We start from the raw sequence: 13,962 nt of genomic DNA, 5'->3' as shown, positions 1-13,962 counted from the left end.
CAATCTCGTGCTCGGCTACATGTGCTATGGATATTTCATGTCATTGAATTGTCACGATTGCTTAGGTAGATAGCATAAGACAAGAATGTAGTAGTTACAACGTCTTCATTTGAGTTTCTAGCACTCGGCCTTCAGTCTGCCTCACAAAAAACTGAAATAATTGTGACTACACAGTCCAAACCAATAACCACCTACTTCTCTCCTCAAATTTCCAGCTAGTTTCAGACATAATAGACCTGAAAATCCACTAAATCATCCTTGTACTCTAGGTTTCCCCCATTCTAAAACAAAACTCTGATCAGCCAACACAATAATACATGACTTGTTTACAAAAGACGTTTTATTCGTTTCCTGACCGCAAGCTGGAGTTGGAAAATGAGTAGGGAGATTGGTAAGTTTTTGAAAAACTGATTTCAAGATTCGGATTCCAGTGTTGAATTGATGTAAGAGTATACTGTTAAGGCGATTTGATGTGCAAAAGACATGGTTATTTCTGTATGCTGAAAATCTATGTTCAACGGGGCTAGAGGTAGTAGAAAACATGCATCTCAGGTATCGTGTGTATTTTCCCTCGACCATCTATTCAAAGCGTAGGTTTTCTCGCCAGCGATGGGGGATCTGCGGACTATTCCGGATTCGAGCTTCTTTTTTGTAATTTTTACAACAGAGAAGGATCGTATATTAGGGAGCAGGTGTTGTAGAAATAGAGTTGGGTTTTTGTTTCCTGGTGCTTGGTCAGAGCAGAACTACCAGCACATGATGACAGACGAGGTCAAAGTCCCAGAAACAAGCCAGTAAGCTTGAATTAACCTTTACCCTTTGGTGGGAGCGGGAGACTAGTTGAACAGTAGCACGGCAACAAAGCTCTAGAGAATTGTGAGGTTACAGAAGTTCCATGTACAGAAACGTTTCTGTACATACCACAACGAACGTCCTTGGGAGGAATATCATTGTTAAAAGCTCAATTGATTTCATCTGAGAACTATCGCGTTGAGTCGCTGCTGCAATTTCTCTGTTTAACTTATTTTCTTGTGGAGCAAGGGTGTTTCAGTGCTAGAAGGCTTATTTATCGTTCCGTTGTTTCTACTTACAATTCCATTTGCGAGCGAAGCTCCATCAGTAACATATTTGCATTTCCGAATTAGGTCATCATATTCAATGACAATATCCATCAACCTCTCTTTAATAATATTTTCTTCTTTCACCAACTCGAGCTGATATTGGAAAAGCGTATGCGCTAGTTCGTCAATGTGTACTGAGTATCTGCTATTTCCAAAATTCGTTCCAAGTACTCACGTATCGTATCGTCATTGAGAGGTCTAGCAGAGCGGCAGATGACTTTTGCTCAACATTAATAGTTTTTCTAGGTCGTCTTTCTTAGAACTCGGAACCTTACAGAGTATACTCTTTCAGGAGAGATACAACATTTGTTTCATGAGTTCCAATAATACAGCTCCCAACGAACATTCCAAGAACCCTTGCTTAGTAACGTATCCAAACGCAAACGCACAAGAATTCATACTATAAAATATACTGACCTGAGCATAAATACAGCATTCCGAGCCTGATAGAACGTCATTTCAGCCACGATTCCTGTATGGTAAAGACGGAGGAAAGTGACCCTACTTTGAGGTTGTTGAACATAAAATAATGCAAACTTGTAGCTCGAAATGTCAAATTAAGAACAAGTATTCCAACTTTGAACTTTTACACTGTCATCTGCTGCACCCTAAGCTGCAAAACTTCAACAAACAAAAATCACTGAACAATGATCCCCTTATTAATCGCAACTCCGCTAACCTACTGTAGATGCTCATCCAACACTCACGTATATAGGCCGTGCTAAGTTGAGAGTGAAATGATAGATAGGACAGAGATATTGGGTGCAATGAAATAGCTTCAAAATTTAAATACCCCCAGAGTTTCTCAGTGGCAGCCACAAGCTAAATAAAATCATAGGCGGATTAATATTGATTCTCTACATCTCTTTCCGAGGATTGAAAGTCGATTGTACTTGCTCGACAAACAGAGGGAGAAGTTGTGCTAGAGTTTGAAGGATATACATATTAAAAGAAAAGCAGGGAATCTGGCAACACAGCGAAAGGGAATACAGCCGTACAAGAGATAGAAAGGGTCCTGCCGTATAAAAGTGTTCGTAATCCTGGATGCTAGACCGGTTCCCCATTATCATCCAGGGCAGATGGATAGACGGAGTTAGCACTACAGCATGAAGGTGCAGATGGCTTTCGGACAAGCATTTCGATAACTCAAGTATCATGACCTCCACATGTGGTTGTTTCACAATCCTTGTCCACGGCCCTGATGTAGCCGTCTAAGATGGTGTAGTCGTCTCAGAGCGGTACCTAGAAGGGTTGAAAAAAGTGTTCATTCGTTCGGGAGCAAATGTACGTGCAGACCAGACATATCTCCCCAACCACCACTACCACCGCCCCTCAAAGCTTCAAAGCCAAGCCCCTCAAAACGACCAATTCCCTATGTCTAACACACATCTGTCCGTTCCGTAACTCCAATGCCATGCGTAACATCCATTCGTACGATCGATAGTTGTCACATTTTTTCCCGCCCCAGATTCGCAAGAGAAAGGTTTCGAGGCGCGCGGTAAGGAATTTAACGGTGCTACAAGTTTTGCATTAGTTGTTTTGCTCCTTGGGAGATGGCGAGGGCGTAGGTCGCATACCTTGACGAATCCAATATCGGCGGCCTTTTCTCTGAAGCATTGTCTGCAGATGTTCAATCCATACTTGCGGATAAGACCAGCCTTGTGTGTGCAGACTCGGCTTTACGAATTCAAAAGTTAGCCATGATTGTCCCCTCCTAGTATCGATCCTCCCCCCATGTATTCAGGAAATTGAGGGCATTCCGACATACCAAGCGCGAGCGCCCTTTCCGTAGGTGCGAGGTCTGGAGTTCCAGACTGATTCGTGAGACATGTTTGGAGATTCGATTTACGTGCTTGTGAAGCTTAACGGATCGAAATGGCGAGGGGAGTCGTGGGTTGTCGAATTTCGTTGCTGGCCGTGGATATCGCGAATTTGGTCTCGAAATTCGGTTGTGGTGCGAGCTTGGATTTAGGGCTAAGGCGGTAAGCTTGATTGGGACGTGGTCACGGGGAAAGGTGGGGCATATTCCGGGAGTAAACGTCTGGACCAAAAAGGAAGTATCGTTGTAATAGCACGAAGATAATTGTGATTTAATAATTGTCGATTAGAATTCGTCTAGAAAAGGATCACAGTGAAATAAAGCTACTTAATATATGAAAATAAAAATAAGATAGAAAGTCTTGACAACTCGTAGTTTAAGCTCACTATCTCTATCTCGCCCGGTCAACCTTCAGCCTTGCCAAAAACAACAACAACAACCAAAGTTACCAATACCAATCAAAAACAGACAAATTTTGAAATTGATCAAACATGGTCAGTTCCTACATCCTCATAACCCATTCCCCCATTTAATTCCACTCCAGTCCAAAGATTCCTCCTACACCTACATTCACTTCAACCGAGCCAGGGATGCCGACCTCTTCGAAGACTTCTGCAAAGACAAGCTCCCGGACGATGAGATCTACGTGCCTCCTCACAACCAGCCCATCAACCCAGAAGACGAGGATGACGTGGTGCCAGACCAGCATGCGGCGTTTGGGATCCAGAGAGCGACGCAGAAAGTGAAAGAGCCGGCTTGGAAAGATCTAGGACTGGCGGATTTGATGAAGAAGGGGCCCGGGAAGAAGGAGAAGACGGGGATGGGTGGGATGAGGAGTTTGCCGCGATGAGGATGGGAGGTGTAAGGGATGAGGAAGGTGGAGGAGGGGTGAGGAGGGAGGGGTATGAATTGATTATGGAATTGGATGTATGGAGTTTGATATCTTTAGCGTTTCTGGGAGGAGATTTGGCGTCTTAGGTTGATGACCTGTTTAGCTTGCCAGCGTGCTCTAATAACAACTTTCAAACCACAAAATTCCCCACCCTGCTGCAAAAGTCTTTATATGTATAGAAATCCATTCATCAGCTCTTCTAATAACACTTAAAGCTTCCAAACCCTCGCCCAAACTCCACCCATGCCCAGTACGCCAAAAATGAACCCCCATCTCTCTCCCCATAGCCGTCTTCCTGTAACGGTCTTATCACCTCCCCAAAAACGCCTCCCTCTCCACAACCTCCGGCTGAAACTTAACCAAAAAAACCGTCTTCCCCGGCCACAACTCCCCCTCCTCCCCCTTTCCCACACTATGCGCCGTAACCCTTGCAGCAAAACCCGCGCCATCACACGCGCCCTCAATAATACCCGCCACATACGCAGCACAATTAAGCTGGTTCATCTCCTTCGGGACACTGATATACTGATTTACCAACGGTTCGTTATCGCTAATCATGTATTCCTCAGGAGTATCCGGGTTTGAAGATTTCTCGAGGGCGTCGGCGGGACGAGAGAAGAGGTGCCGCCAGAGGGTCGTGGTGATGAATTGGAGGAGCGCGATGATGTGGAGGGGACGGGTTTGGGTCCGCGGTGGTTCGCGGTAGAGGAGGAGGTCGAGGAGTTTGAGGCCTACGGGGTGGCCTTGGATATTCAACCTGTACATACTTAGTATACACATACAATAAAAGTAACTTTAGAGCCCTCGAGATTGAAGACCTACCGTTTCTCCAGATCCTGAATCCCCGTAACCCTCTTCTGCGCATAACTCACCATCTCCCCAAACAGGTATGCGAAGCTCGCCTGGCTCAATTCCTGTTTCTGGCTGCGGTTCAGCGCGCGGTTGTATATGGATTTGCCATTTGATGGGTATTTGAGGCCGGGTTGCGAGGTTCGTTGGGTTTGCGACTGCGAGGCCACGGGGGGCTTTACGGGTTGAGATGATGCCATTCTGCTTGGTGTGGATGGCAGAATATGAGTGGCATCGATTCAGATGGGGAGATTACAATTTCTGGCGTGGGTGGTTGCGCATTTCAGAGATATTGTTCTGGGGGTGGTGAGGTGAGGTCGCGAGGCAGAGCTTCAAGCGAGACGGCTCCTGGAGCTTGACAGAAGACAAGTTTTGGGCAAAATCATAAGACACAAAATAATTAAAAACTTAAATCGGATTGTCTATTTATTATACCAATTCCATCTATGTAAATAAAAACGCTCTCATTTTCTCCATACACCTGGTTCTCAGAAGAACTGCTATTAGCTCTCCGGTCCAAATTAAGATATCATATTACGCAGAGCATACGGTCTCTTGCCAGTGGCTATAAATGCATTTACCAACATAAGCTTTTCAACTTGTAGCACTGACCGGAGCAGCAGCCACAGGAGCCTTAGCATCTGTCTCTGGGACTTTCTCTGGAGTGGCTCCTACAGCCTGCGCATTTTCTTCTGACACAACGACAGGCGCCGAGCTGCCAACACTGGCAACATTTCCTCCTTTGAGATATATTTCACTCTCGCCATAGTTCTTGCCGCCTTTGATCCAGAGCTCTTTCCTTTGGGCGAATTTTTCTTCACATAATTTGTTGAGAGCCGGCCAATAGGTTGAATGATCATACTCGAAATCAAGATCTCCTTGAAATTCCTTCCATAGTTGTTGAGGTGGAACAAACTGTCTCATATCATCATTGAACTTGAGCTTTTCTTTCGTCAGAGGATCAATAAAAGGTGTGATGAGCTTGAAGAAACCCCAGACCACCCATGGTACTGTTATCATGTTAGTTTTAAATCTGCCCAAAGGTTTGTAAACTGACCGTTGATAATCAATGCCCTTCCAAGCCTCTCTGGGTAATGCGTCTGAAGAATATTCAATACCTCTCGACCCTGCCCAATGCCAGGAGCTGTATTTGATCTCGATTTGGATGTCTTGAAATTTATTAAAAGAGCCAAAGTCTCTTGTCCTGGGACCATCATCTCGATCGATCGTTCCACCATGTACACCAAGTGTTGGACCTGTCTTGGTCCAGCATTGGTGTTCTGCAGTCCAGGGTTGAGGTATTGACAAGGTCTTCCTGCAACATCATAGCCTAATATCAATTGTTTCCCAGTCTCGTTCTCCGGTGAAATGTAATCCGCAGTCAATTCCTCGGTTCCATAATCTCTTCTCCATGTGAGTGTTCCAAGTAAACGCTTTGCAGCTTCTGCGGTATTCCATTTCGTAGCTCGCAGATATCGCAGAAGACATTCCCTTGTCAACCACATAATCTCACTATCGGTAACTGGTCCACCCTTCTCCTTTGCCGATGGTATTTCCTTCCATGATTTGGCCGTTTCGAGGAGTGATTCGTATTTCGTTTGTTGTTCTGTGGTGAGGGCGACGGGAGGTGGTGCAGTGATACCTTCTGCTGGTTGGACAATTGGCGTTTTCAACGGGCCGGATGTTGGTTTTTCGCTCAATGAAGCTGCTACTGAGCTTGAAGCTGTAGTATTCTGCGCCCCAGTTTCTAATTTAACCTCATCAATCTTTTTCTCCAAGCCGGTCTCTCCATTGGATGCTGGGATGGCTGACATAGTGTTGGCTATTGTTCTTTGACGACCGATATGATCGATTTTTCGTTTATCTAGATCCTCTGAACGGGGGAATTTTCGATTTAAACCAGAGAAATAAAATCAACAAAAGAACAAAAGAAAAGGAGAAAAGCAGGCCAGGTACTGAACAAGATTGATCTTCAGCCTCGCCGTCCTGAAGCACGAGAAATATACAGACACCGATACAACCCTTGAACGCAGTTCGTATTCGTGTTCTTCTCCCGAATCTCTGTCAAACCTTACAATCTTTTTCATAATACATACGTTCGACTCTAATTTTGTTATAACAGACGAGATATATACAACACTTCAATTAAGATCTTGATTTCGACTTGACCAGACCAAAGTCGGGGCACATATCCTGTTGTGTTATTACATCCGCTCTGGACACGAGGGAAAAAGCATTTGCTACTTAGCAGAAGTAACATACTCTCACACTACTGTATCCCATCACATTTTCGAAATGATATAGTTAATAGCTTGATACTACACAACCACCGAAAAAGTTGTCTTTAAGTTGTCTACATACCTCAACCTTCGGGGAACCCGCACCGGATGCCTTTAGCCATTTGGTATCTACACATCCTGTTCATGGTATTGTAATTTTCTTCCTTTTCCTTCTTCTATACCGTCCTTGTCCTTCAATTTTGGGAAGTGCAGACAACGAATATGTTGTGTTAGGTTGCAAAAAGCCAGCTAAGAGGTGCTCCTGAGTCCTGCCCTGTCTTCTGGTTATACTTTTCCGGTCAGACCCACCCCCGCATCAGTACACAACTACCATCTAGTTCAGTACTACAATTTCTATATTCGGACGTCCTCGGTTTGTTGAATTACGGATTTACTCCGTAGCGTCCGGAATCTCCTTAACAATTCTTATTCTTCTAAATCTCAACTTTCTATTCATTATTCTTCATCTCATATCTCATCCCAACCTCACCTCACATCCCGCCCCCAAATCTCATATCAAATTAACAACATGTCAAAAATCGGCGACTTCCCCTTAAAAGACAAGATTGCTGTTGTAACCGGCGGTGGCAGCGGCATAAATCTTTGTTTCGCCCAACTAGCAGTCCAAAAAGGCGCCAAAGTCATAATAGCCGATCTCAAACTCACACCCGAAGCCGAGAAATTCATAAACAGCGAAGCCGCCTCAGCCATATTTACAAAATGTGATGTTACAAGGCGAGCAGATCTAGAGAACCTGATAAGAGTCTCAGAAGAAAATTATGGAGATGTACCAGATGTATACATCGCCGGAGCTGGTGTATTTGAACCTGTACGTCCCCCTCATCAATCCAAAAACCTGTACTAATAGGATATATGACAGTCATGGTCCAACTTCTGGGATGACACTGAAGAAGACGGTTACGCAGCCCTCGACGTAAATGTAACTCACGCCATTAAACTCACGCGTATAGCCATGCGTGCTCTCCTCCGCAAAGGCAAAAAGGGAGTCATTTTAATCACTGCTTCCCTAGCTGGGTACCAGGGAACGTTTAGTGCACCACTTTATTGCGCTACGAAACATGCTGTGATCGGATTTGTGAGGTCGATGGCAGAATTGGATGGGCTGGAGGGGATTAAAGTTTGTGCTGTTGCGCCTGGGTATGTCTCCTTTCCCTTTCGACTTCTCTTACAATACTCACAAACCTCCTAGAATGGTAGCAACACCCCTATGGCTCTCTCGCCCCGACAAAATGACACAATTCGGCTACGACCCAGCCCACACCATCACCCCCGAGCGTGTGGCAGCCGACATGTACGAGCTCGTCACCGACGGTCAGTACGGTGGTGGTACCTGTCTTGAGAACTCTGCGGCTGGAACGAGGGTGTTGGGGACCTGGAATATCGAGGCGCCGAAGAGTGCAGGCACGAAGGTCCCGCAAAGTGTGAAGGATGTGAATTATAGGTCTATGATTGAGATTATGGGCAGGGAGAAGGGTGCGAAGTTGTAATGGTGTGTGGTTGAGATGATAGGTGCCGGATTGGAAGTTTGGAGGTCGAATTCACTAATGACTTGAGACATCTATATTTGTTGCATATTACTTATTATGGCTGCCTTGCCGTCGATGTCGTGCACTTCAGTATTAGCGTTTGTAGGTATCGCAAATGTGATTCAACAGGGCTGATAGGATAGGAGAATGGAGATAAGGAATGACTGTATGTATTTACCTACTACTGTGTATGTCAAAATCTCTAATTCCTTAAAAACAAATAACAAAACTATTTAGATAAATTTCTAAACACCCTTCGTAGCTGCAGGGGTTTGCTTGTCAAGATACATTCGCTCGAATCACAGCAACTGCGAAATGATTCACAGAAAACGAGCGAATGGAACACACTGTGATTTTGAATTTATATAGCTGCAGCTTTCTGTGAGAGAGTTTGTGCCTATACACATTCCTAGCTATTAGGCTACCTCTACAAACAACAAACCATACATCCTAACAATGTCTCTCCTACGCATGCTTCTCAACTTTCTCGGTTTCCATTCAAACGAGGAACCAAATGAGGAATCAAGCGATGAATCTCCCAGAGCTATGAACATAATATCCAACCCACCGAATGCCACACATGAGTACGTCCCTCCTCCCTTTCGACATACCTATCTAAGTTCTTACCAACCCTAGCATCCTCCTCCTCACCACCCCCACCAGCACCACCCCTTACGAAACCGCAACCCACCTCGCACACTCCCTCCCCACAGCCCGCATCCTCCTCTACACCTACAACACCTCCCTCACCGTCCAAAGCATCAGTAAAAACCTCACCTTCGCCATCTCCGACCAGCGGTTTGACTCACGGGCACGTCCGCTCATCTGGATCGCTTTCGGGACGGGGGACATGGCGTGTAAAGATGCGCTGGTGCGGTGTTCGGTTAATGACGGCAAGCTAGGACGCGTGTTGAGTGCTACGAGGGGTGTGGTTTTTTGTAAGGAAGAAGAGGTGGAGCGAAGGGGGATGAGAGTGTTTCTTAGGAGTTTGGAGGAGATGAGGTGGGTTGTGGGGGAAGGCGTTGAGGGGTTGGCTAGGAAGCGGGAGGGCTTTGGGGTTGTGAGGGTGGATGAGGGGGGGGAAAGAGAGAATTTTGAGGGAGGCAGAGCGGTTTATGGGTAGTTAATTATATATACTAGAGTAGATTTTTGAGCGATCGTGATATCCTCTATAAAGAAACTATAGGAGTTATGAAATGGAAATGTTAAGGAAGAAGGTCGGTTTCTTGTTCCCCGACCTCGCACTTTTTTTTTCAAAACTAAATTCACTATGCCTTTAAACTTGAGAGCTATCCCGAAGTGTGAGAATGGCTGTGTTGTATTAGTGTAGTAGAATTGAAAATGACTAATTTCTTATGATTAGGATGTCGGACTTGGCTTTAACCCTCTCAAACACTCTACCTCCTCCAAAACCCTCTCATACATCACATCTAAATCCCTCCCACTACCACCCCACCCCACCTCTCTGACAACCTCCCCCCCTCCTCTATCCATTAACAAAGCAACCCTAACCCCCCTCCGTCTCCCAACCAACTCCTCCCACCTCTCCTCCACACCCCTCCCCATCTCCGCCACACTCCCCAAAAAACCCCTCCATCTCCTCCTCCCGCTCCACCCTAACCCTTCCACCTCCCCCCTCTCCCCCACAAACACCACGCCCAGCGTACTCACCACCGCATCTTCCAACTTCCTGCCCCAGCGCTCACAACTCAACATGGCCGATTTCGCCACCAGCACGCCCGTCCCGCGCGCAATCCATATCAGCGGCCGGCCGCGCTGCTCGTGTCGTCGTTGCTTGACCATTTGCGCGAGGTCGATGCCGTGGTCGTTGAAGTCGGCGAGGCTCGGGTGGTGTGTGTAGGTTATGATGCGTGCGTGTGGGCGAGGTGGGTGAGTAAGGGGTTGGGTGGGGGGTCGAGGGGGTGGATGTATATTATACTGTCGTGGATGTTAGTGAGTTTCGAGGGGGGAGGAGGAGAGCTTACTCGAGGGTGGCATTTGGGGGGTCGGAGATGGTTGTCATGGCGTTGGGGGTTTCGTGATCGGAGGTTGAAGTTAGGAAGTTAAAGAGGAAGTCTAGGAGACACATTTTTGGTGGGTTGGGTGGGTGGTTTAATAGATGGTTACTAGTTAAGATGGATGGTTAGAGATGGATGGGTTAGTAGAGATAAGTGGGCTATATATGCTGTTATAGATTACCTACTTGGTGAGTGGTTACAAAGTGAGTATTTAATTCACGTGTACTCTATCTTCTGAATTGTTTTAGTATCCCAGTGATGCAACTAAGAAAATAAAACTTTGTTAGGCTACTATGAATTAAGAAAAACACCTGTGGAGGAGTTAGTACAAATGCCAATAGTGAGAGGGGTTTGGTGAAGTACATACAGATATCCTTGCCCACTAGCATGATCCCTCATCTCATCAGAGCCATGAAATCACCAGCCCTTCACTCATCATGTCACCCCCTCACAAAGGACTACAAATCCAACATTCTTTTAAACAATTCCATTTCCCATGCTAACATGAACCACCTAATTACCTCTACATAAATCTATTTATACACTCCTCTCCCTCCATACCTACCCCAACCACCTCCGCAAAGCACAAACAAGCCAACCCAGCCAACAAAGCACAAACCCCAATGTACACCACGCTAAGATCAAAGACATGATAAATGCATTTCATATAAAGATAACGATACCCCGCATTTTCGACCTCATCAACTGATAGATCCCTGCGTCGCAGCAGCAAGATTCACGCTATTAGGCCGCGCGTCACTCAATCTGCCCGCGCTCCCATCGAAGATGAACGGACCTGCGTCGTTTCGAGGCGTCATTGGCCCTTCAGTGCCAGTCAGGACGACGTCGAGAGAGGAGGATGTGCCGTTCGGGCTTGGAGTGCGAGTTGAGCTACGGCCATTAATGTTTGGCCTGCTGAGGGCGGTTGGTTGACGTCCTGAGCCGTTGGAGATGGAGCCGCGGCTGACGATATCGACTGGTGGGACGGTGGAGTTGGATATTAGAGGGGTGTGTGATTCTGATTCTACAGGTGATGGAGCCGCGTCAACATTGAGGTGTTGCATATTGTCTGTCATATGGTGGACGCCATTTTCTGGATTTGAGTCTGAATCTTCGTTTGAGTCCCCGATTTCAAGGTCGGGCTCTTCGTCGTGAGTTTCTTCCGATGCATTTTGAGCTGTCGTTGTCCCTGATGATCGTTCTGCGTGTCTTCGTTTCGCTGCCTCAAGAGCTGCCGCTTCTACTTCCTCCAGAGGTTCGTGTGCTAATCTCCTGGTTGTGGCCTGCAAAACCGCTTCTTTAACTTCTTGAGGCTCTCCTTCCAGCCTGTGCATTAATTCGTCATATTCCTGTCCCGAAAGCCCAACCCCATGATTGATCTCATTTCCGCCATCATCCTCTACCCCAGCTGAGTCTTCTGCATTTGCCGATGGATCGTCGAGTTCGGCTTCCAGATCCGCAACACTTCTACAATTTGGACAGATAAAATGTGGCCAATGAGGGCCGTTGATGATAACTCGTATGCACTTATAATGCCAGGTATGCGAGCATGGAGCGACAAACAGTGACTGGCAGGGCTGTCATAGATGGTCAGCACATAGCAGCTGAAACGGGCAGCAGACGACTTACAGCAATTGGACCAAGACAAATCGCACAATCTTGTGAAGATCCACCACCAGTTGATTTCCCCAGGTTATTCAACTCTCTAAGTCTTTTATGTGATTGGACACTAGAATTCGTTAGTCTTGGTTCGAAGAACAAAATACTGAGCTTACTTGAAACTGCTGGGCCCAACCTGCCAACCTTTATTTAGCTCGACTCTGATCTTGACGCATCTGAATATCATCTCCTCTCCTCCTTTGAAATCAATTCCTAGCTGAACAATATCTCCATCATTGACTGGATATGGTTTCGATTCGGTTCCGGGTGAACTGAGTCGTATATGGTTGAGAAACGTTCCTGAAGAGCTCTTCACATCTCTAATGAACCATCGCCCATCTTTGCACCAGAATTCGCAATGACGCCGACTGACCACTTTAGACTTGAATCCAACAGGTGCCGCTGATGGCACATTCGCTGCCGCCGATGGCTGGGTATCTTTTTCCGAATATCTGCCTACTTTGATGGTTTCAGTCCCGGTTGGCAGTATTCGTGCCATCTGTTGGAATGCCAGTGATGGTCTTGTCGCTCGGGGATCTTGATGTGCTAGGAATCGTATCGAGGGAAGCTGATGAGCCATTCCTTTCGTAGTACCATTCTGACCGGGAGCCTGGTTCCTCTGTGCCTCTGACCCCTCCGGAATATCTGCCCCAATGGTCGCCGCACGAGTTCGAGCCATCGAGTTTGTAGCTGTCGATCCTGTAGCCGGATCGTTACCTGCCAGGACCGCAGAAGAAGAAGCAGTAGCGGTGGATTGAGGTTCTGATGCAACACGAGACACCGCACTGAGCCCACCAACTGTTGGCAACCACCCACTGGTCTCACCCAAGTTGTCCGTACTGCTAGCGTGACTATCTGGTGAAGTTACGTCGGCGGTAATTGTAGCTCGTTGCGCAGTTGGAGATGTTTGTCTCGAGAGCTGATGCTGGAGTGGGGTTGAGGATGCTGCAGGAGTAGCTGCAGCAGCAGGCGATGGGGAGGGTGAAGGATAGCTGCTGGCCCGCGCAACTCCTGGTCTTCCTGTTCTGGTTGGAGTATTCGAACCGCTGTGACTATCGCGAGAGAGGATGTGGCTTTGGGTGTAGCTTCGCAAGTAACTCAAAGCTCTGAGGCGACTTGTGCGTGAGGGTGAAGCTGGCGATGTCAGAGGAGGCGAGGGAGGTGTTCGGTCAAGGTTCGGACCTGGGTGCCATGGCGGACTTGGTATAGATGAAGAGTACATTTGACGTAAAAACTGGCCACGAAGAAATCGTTATTACTGATATTGGATGTGAATAGCAGTGTATGTTAAAATTATTGAGAAAGTCCGGTCCAGGAGGAGGAAGAAAGTAAATGGTGTGAGTGTGACGGGCGGCCTTGAATTATTCGGGTGGCATGGACCATTGACGGGAAGAAGGTTTAAGAGGCTTACTCGTTACCACGGCGTATTTGGCATTCTAGAAAAGACGAGGCAACCCGGCTTGAGACAATAGAATAGGTGGGTTAGTCCAGTTGAGATGGCTAGGATCTCGGTGTGGGTTGTGAGGCTGGATAGCTGTGCACCTCTGTATGCTGGTGCTGAGGAAGTTGATTAAAGGCGAATGGAGAAATCAAGAGCTGATTATTCAACAGTGAAAATGTATACAATTCTAAGAGATATGGAGTATTATCTTGTCAGCTCGCCTGCCCACCGGTTCCCACTAACCGCGACAGCAACCTCCAAGACGCTTTTGGATTGAGTGGCGGATTGGCACACGACATGGAACATCTAGAGCATCTAGAGCTGGCCAGCTCGACGC

General features: G+C 46.8%; 7 protein-coding genes across 7 annotated transcripts; 2 read left to right on the top strand and 5 right to left on the bottom strand.

Annotated features, from left to right (window-relative positions):
- Positions 1 to 2,628: 2,628 nt before the first annotated feature.
- GLAREA_10368 (uncharacterized protein) lies at positions 2,629 to 2,951 on the bottom strand (the record flags this gene model as incomplete). Its single annotated transcript, XM_008080418.1, has 3 exons — positions 2,629 to 2,637; positions 2,699 to 2,798; positions 2,890 to 2,951. The coding sequence occupies 3 exons, from the start codon at positions 2,949 to 2,951 to the stop codon at positions 2,629 to 2,631; spliced, it is 171 nt and encodes a 56-aa protein (XP_008078609.1).
- A 1,190-nt stretch (positions 2,952 to 4,141) lies between these two features.
- Positions 4,142 to 4,881, bottom strand: GLAREA_10367 (Ligand-binding in the NO signaling and Golgi transport; the record flags this gene model as incomplete). Its single annotated transcript, XM_008080417.1, has 2 exons — positions 4,142 to 4,589; positions 4,655 to 4,881. 2 exons carry the CDS (start codon positions 4,879 to 4,881, stop codon positions 4,142 to 4,144), a joined length of 675 nt encoding a protein of 224 aa, XP_008078608.1.
- A 394-nt stretch (positions 4,882 to 5,275) lies between these two features.
- On the bottom strand, positions 5,276 to 6,495 carry GLAREA_10366 (CRAL/TRIO; the record flags this gene model as incomplete). The annotated part of the gene is made up of 2 exons (XM_008080416.1): positions 5,276 to 5,691; positions 5,739 to 6,495. 2 exons carry the CDS (start codon positions 6,493 to 6,495, stop codon positions 5,276 to 5,278), a joined length of 1,173 nt encoding a protein of 390 aa, XP_008078607.1.
- Positions 6,496 to 7,489: 994 nt separating this feature from the next.
- On the top strand, positions 7,490 to 8,468 carry GLAREA_10365 (NAD(P)-binding Rossmann-fold containing protein; the record flags this gene model as incomplete). The annotated part of the gene is made up of 3 exons (XM_008080415.1): positions 7,490 to 7,789; positions 7,841 to 8,118; positions 8,171 to 8,468. The coding sequence occupies 3 exons, from the start codon at positions 7,490 to 7,492 to the stop codon at positions 8,466 to 8,468; spliced, it is 876 nt and encodes a 291-aa protein (XP_008078606.1).
- A 495-nt stretch (positions 8,469 to 8,963) lies between these two features.
- Positions 8,964 to 9,630, top strand: GLAREA_10364 (uncharacterized protein; the record flags this gene model as incomplete). Its single annotated transcript, XM_008080414.1, has 2 exons — positions 8,964 to 9,091; positions 9,144 to 9,630. 2 exons carry the CDS (start codon positions 8,964 to 8,966, stop codon positions 9,628 to 9,630), a joined length of 615 nt encoding a protein of 204 aa, XP_008078605.1.
- A 236-nt stretch (positions 9,631 to 9,866) lies between these two features.
- GLAREA_10363 (uncharacterized protein) lies at positions 9,867 to 10,310 on the bottom strand (the record flags this gene model as incomplete). The annotated part of the gene is made up of 1 exon (XM_008080413.1): positions 9,867 to 10,310. One exon carries the CDS (start codon positions 10,308 to 10,310, stop codon positions 9,867 to 9,869), a length of 444 nt encoding a protein of 147 aa, XP_008078604.1.
- Positions 10,311 to 11,226: 916 nt separating this feature from the next.
- GLAREA_10362 (SMAD/FHA) lies at positions 11,227 to 13,406 on the bottom strand (the record flags this gene model as incomplete). The annotated part of the gene is made up of 3 exons (XM_008080412.1): positions 11,227 to 12,102; positions 12,155 to 12,254; positions 12,301 to 13,406. The coding sequence occupies 3 exons, from the start codon at positions 13,404 to 13,406 to the stop codon at positions 11,227 to 11,229; spliced, it is 2,082 nt and encodes a 693-aa protein (XP_008078603.1).
- Between the last annotated feature and the right edge of the window lie 556 nt (positions 13,407 to 13,962).

This window comes from Glarea lozoyensis, assembly GCF_000409485.1.
Source record: "Glarea lozoyensis ATCC 20868 chromosome Unknown GLAREA13, whole genome shotgun sequence".
NCBI classification, from domain to species: Eukaryota; Fungi; Ascomycota; class Leotiomycetes; order Helotiales; family Helotiaceae; genus Glarea; species Glarea lozoyensis.
Note: the sequence above shows the minus strand (reverse complement) of the source record. Positions and strands in the feature narration are given on the sequence as shown.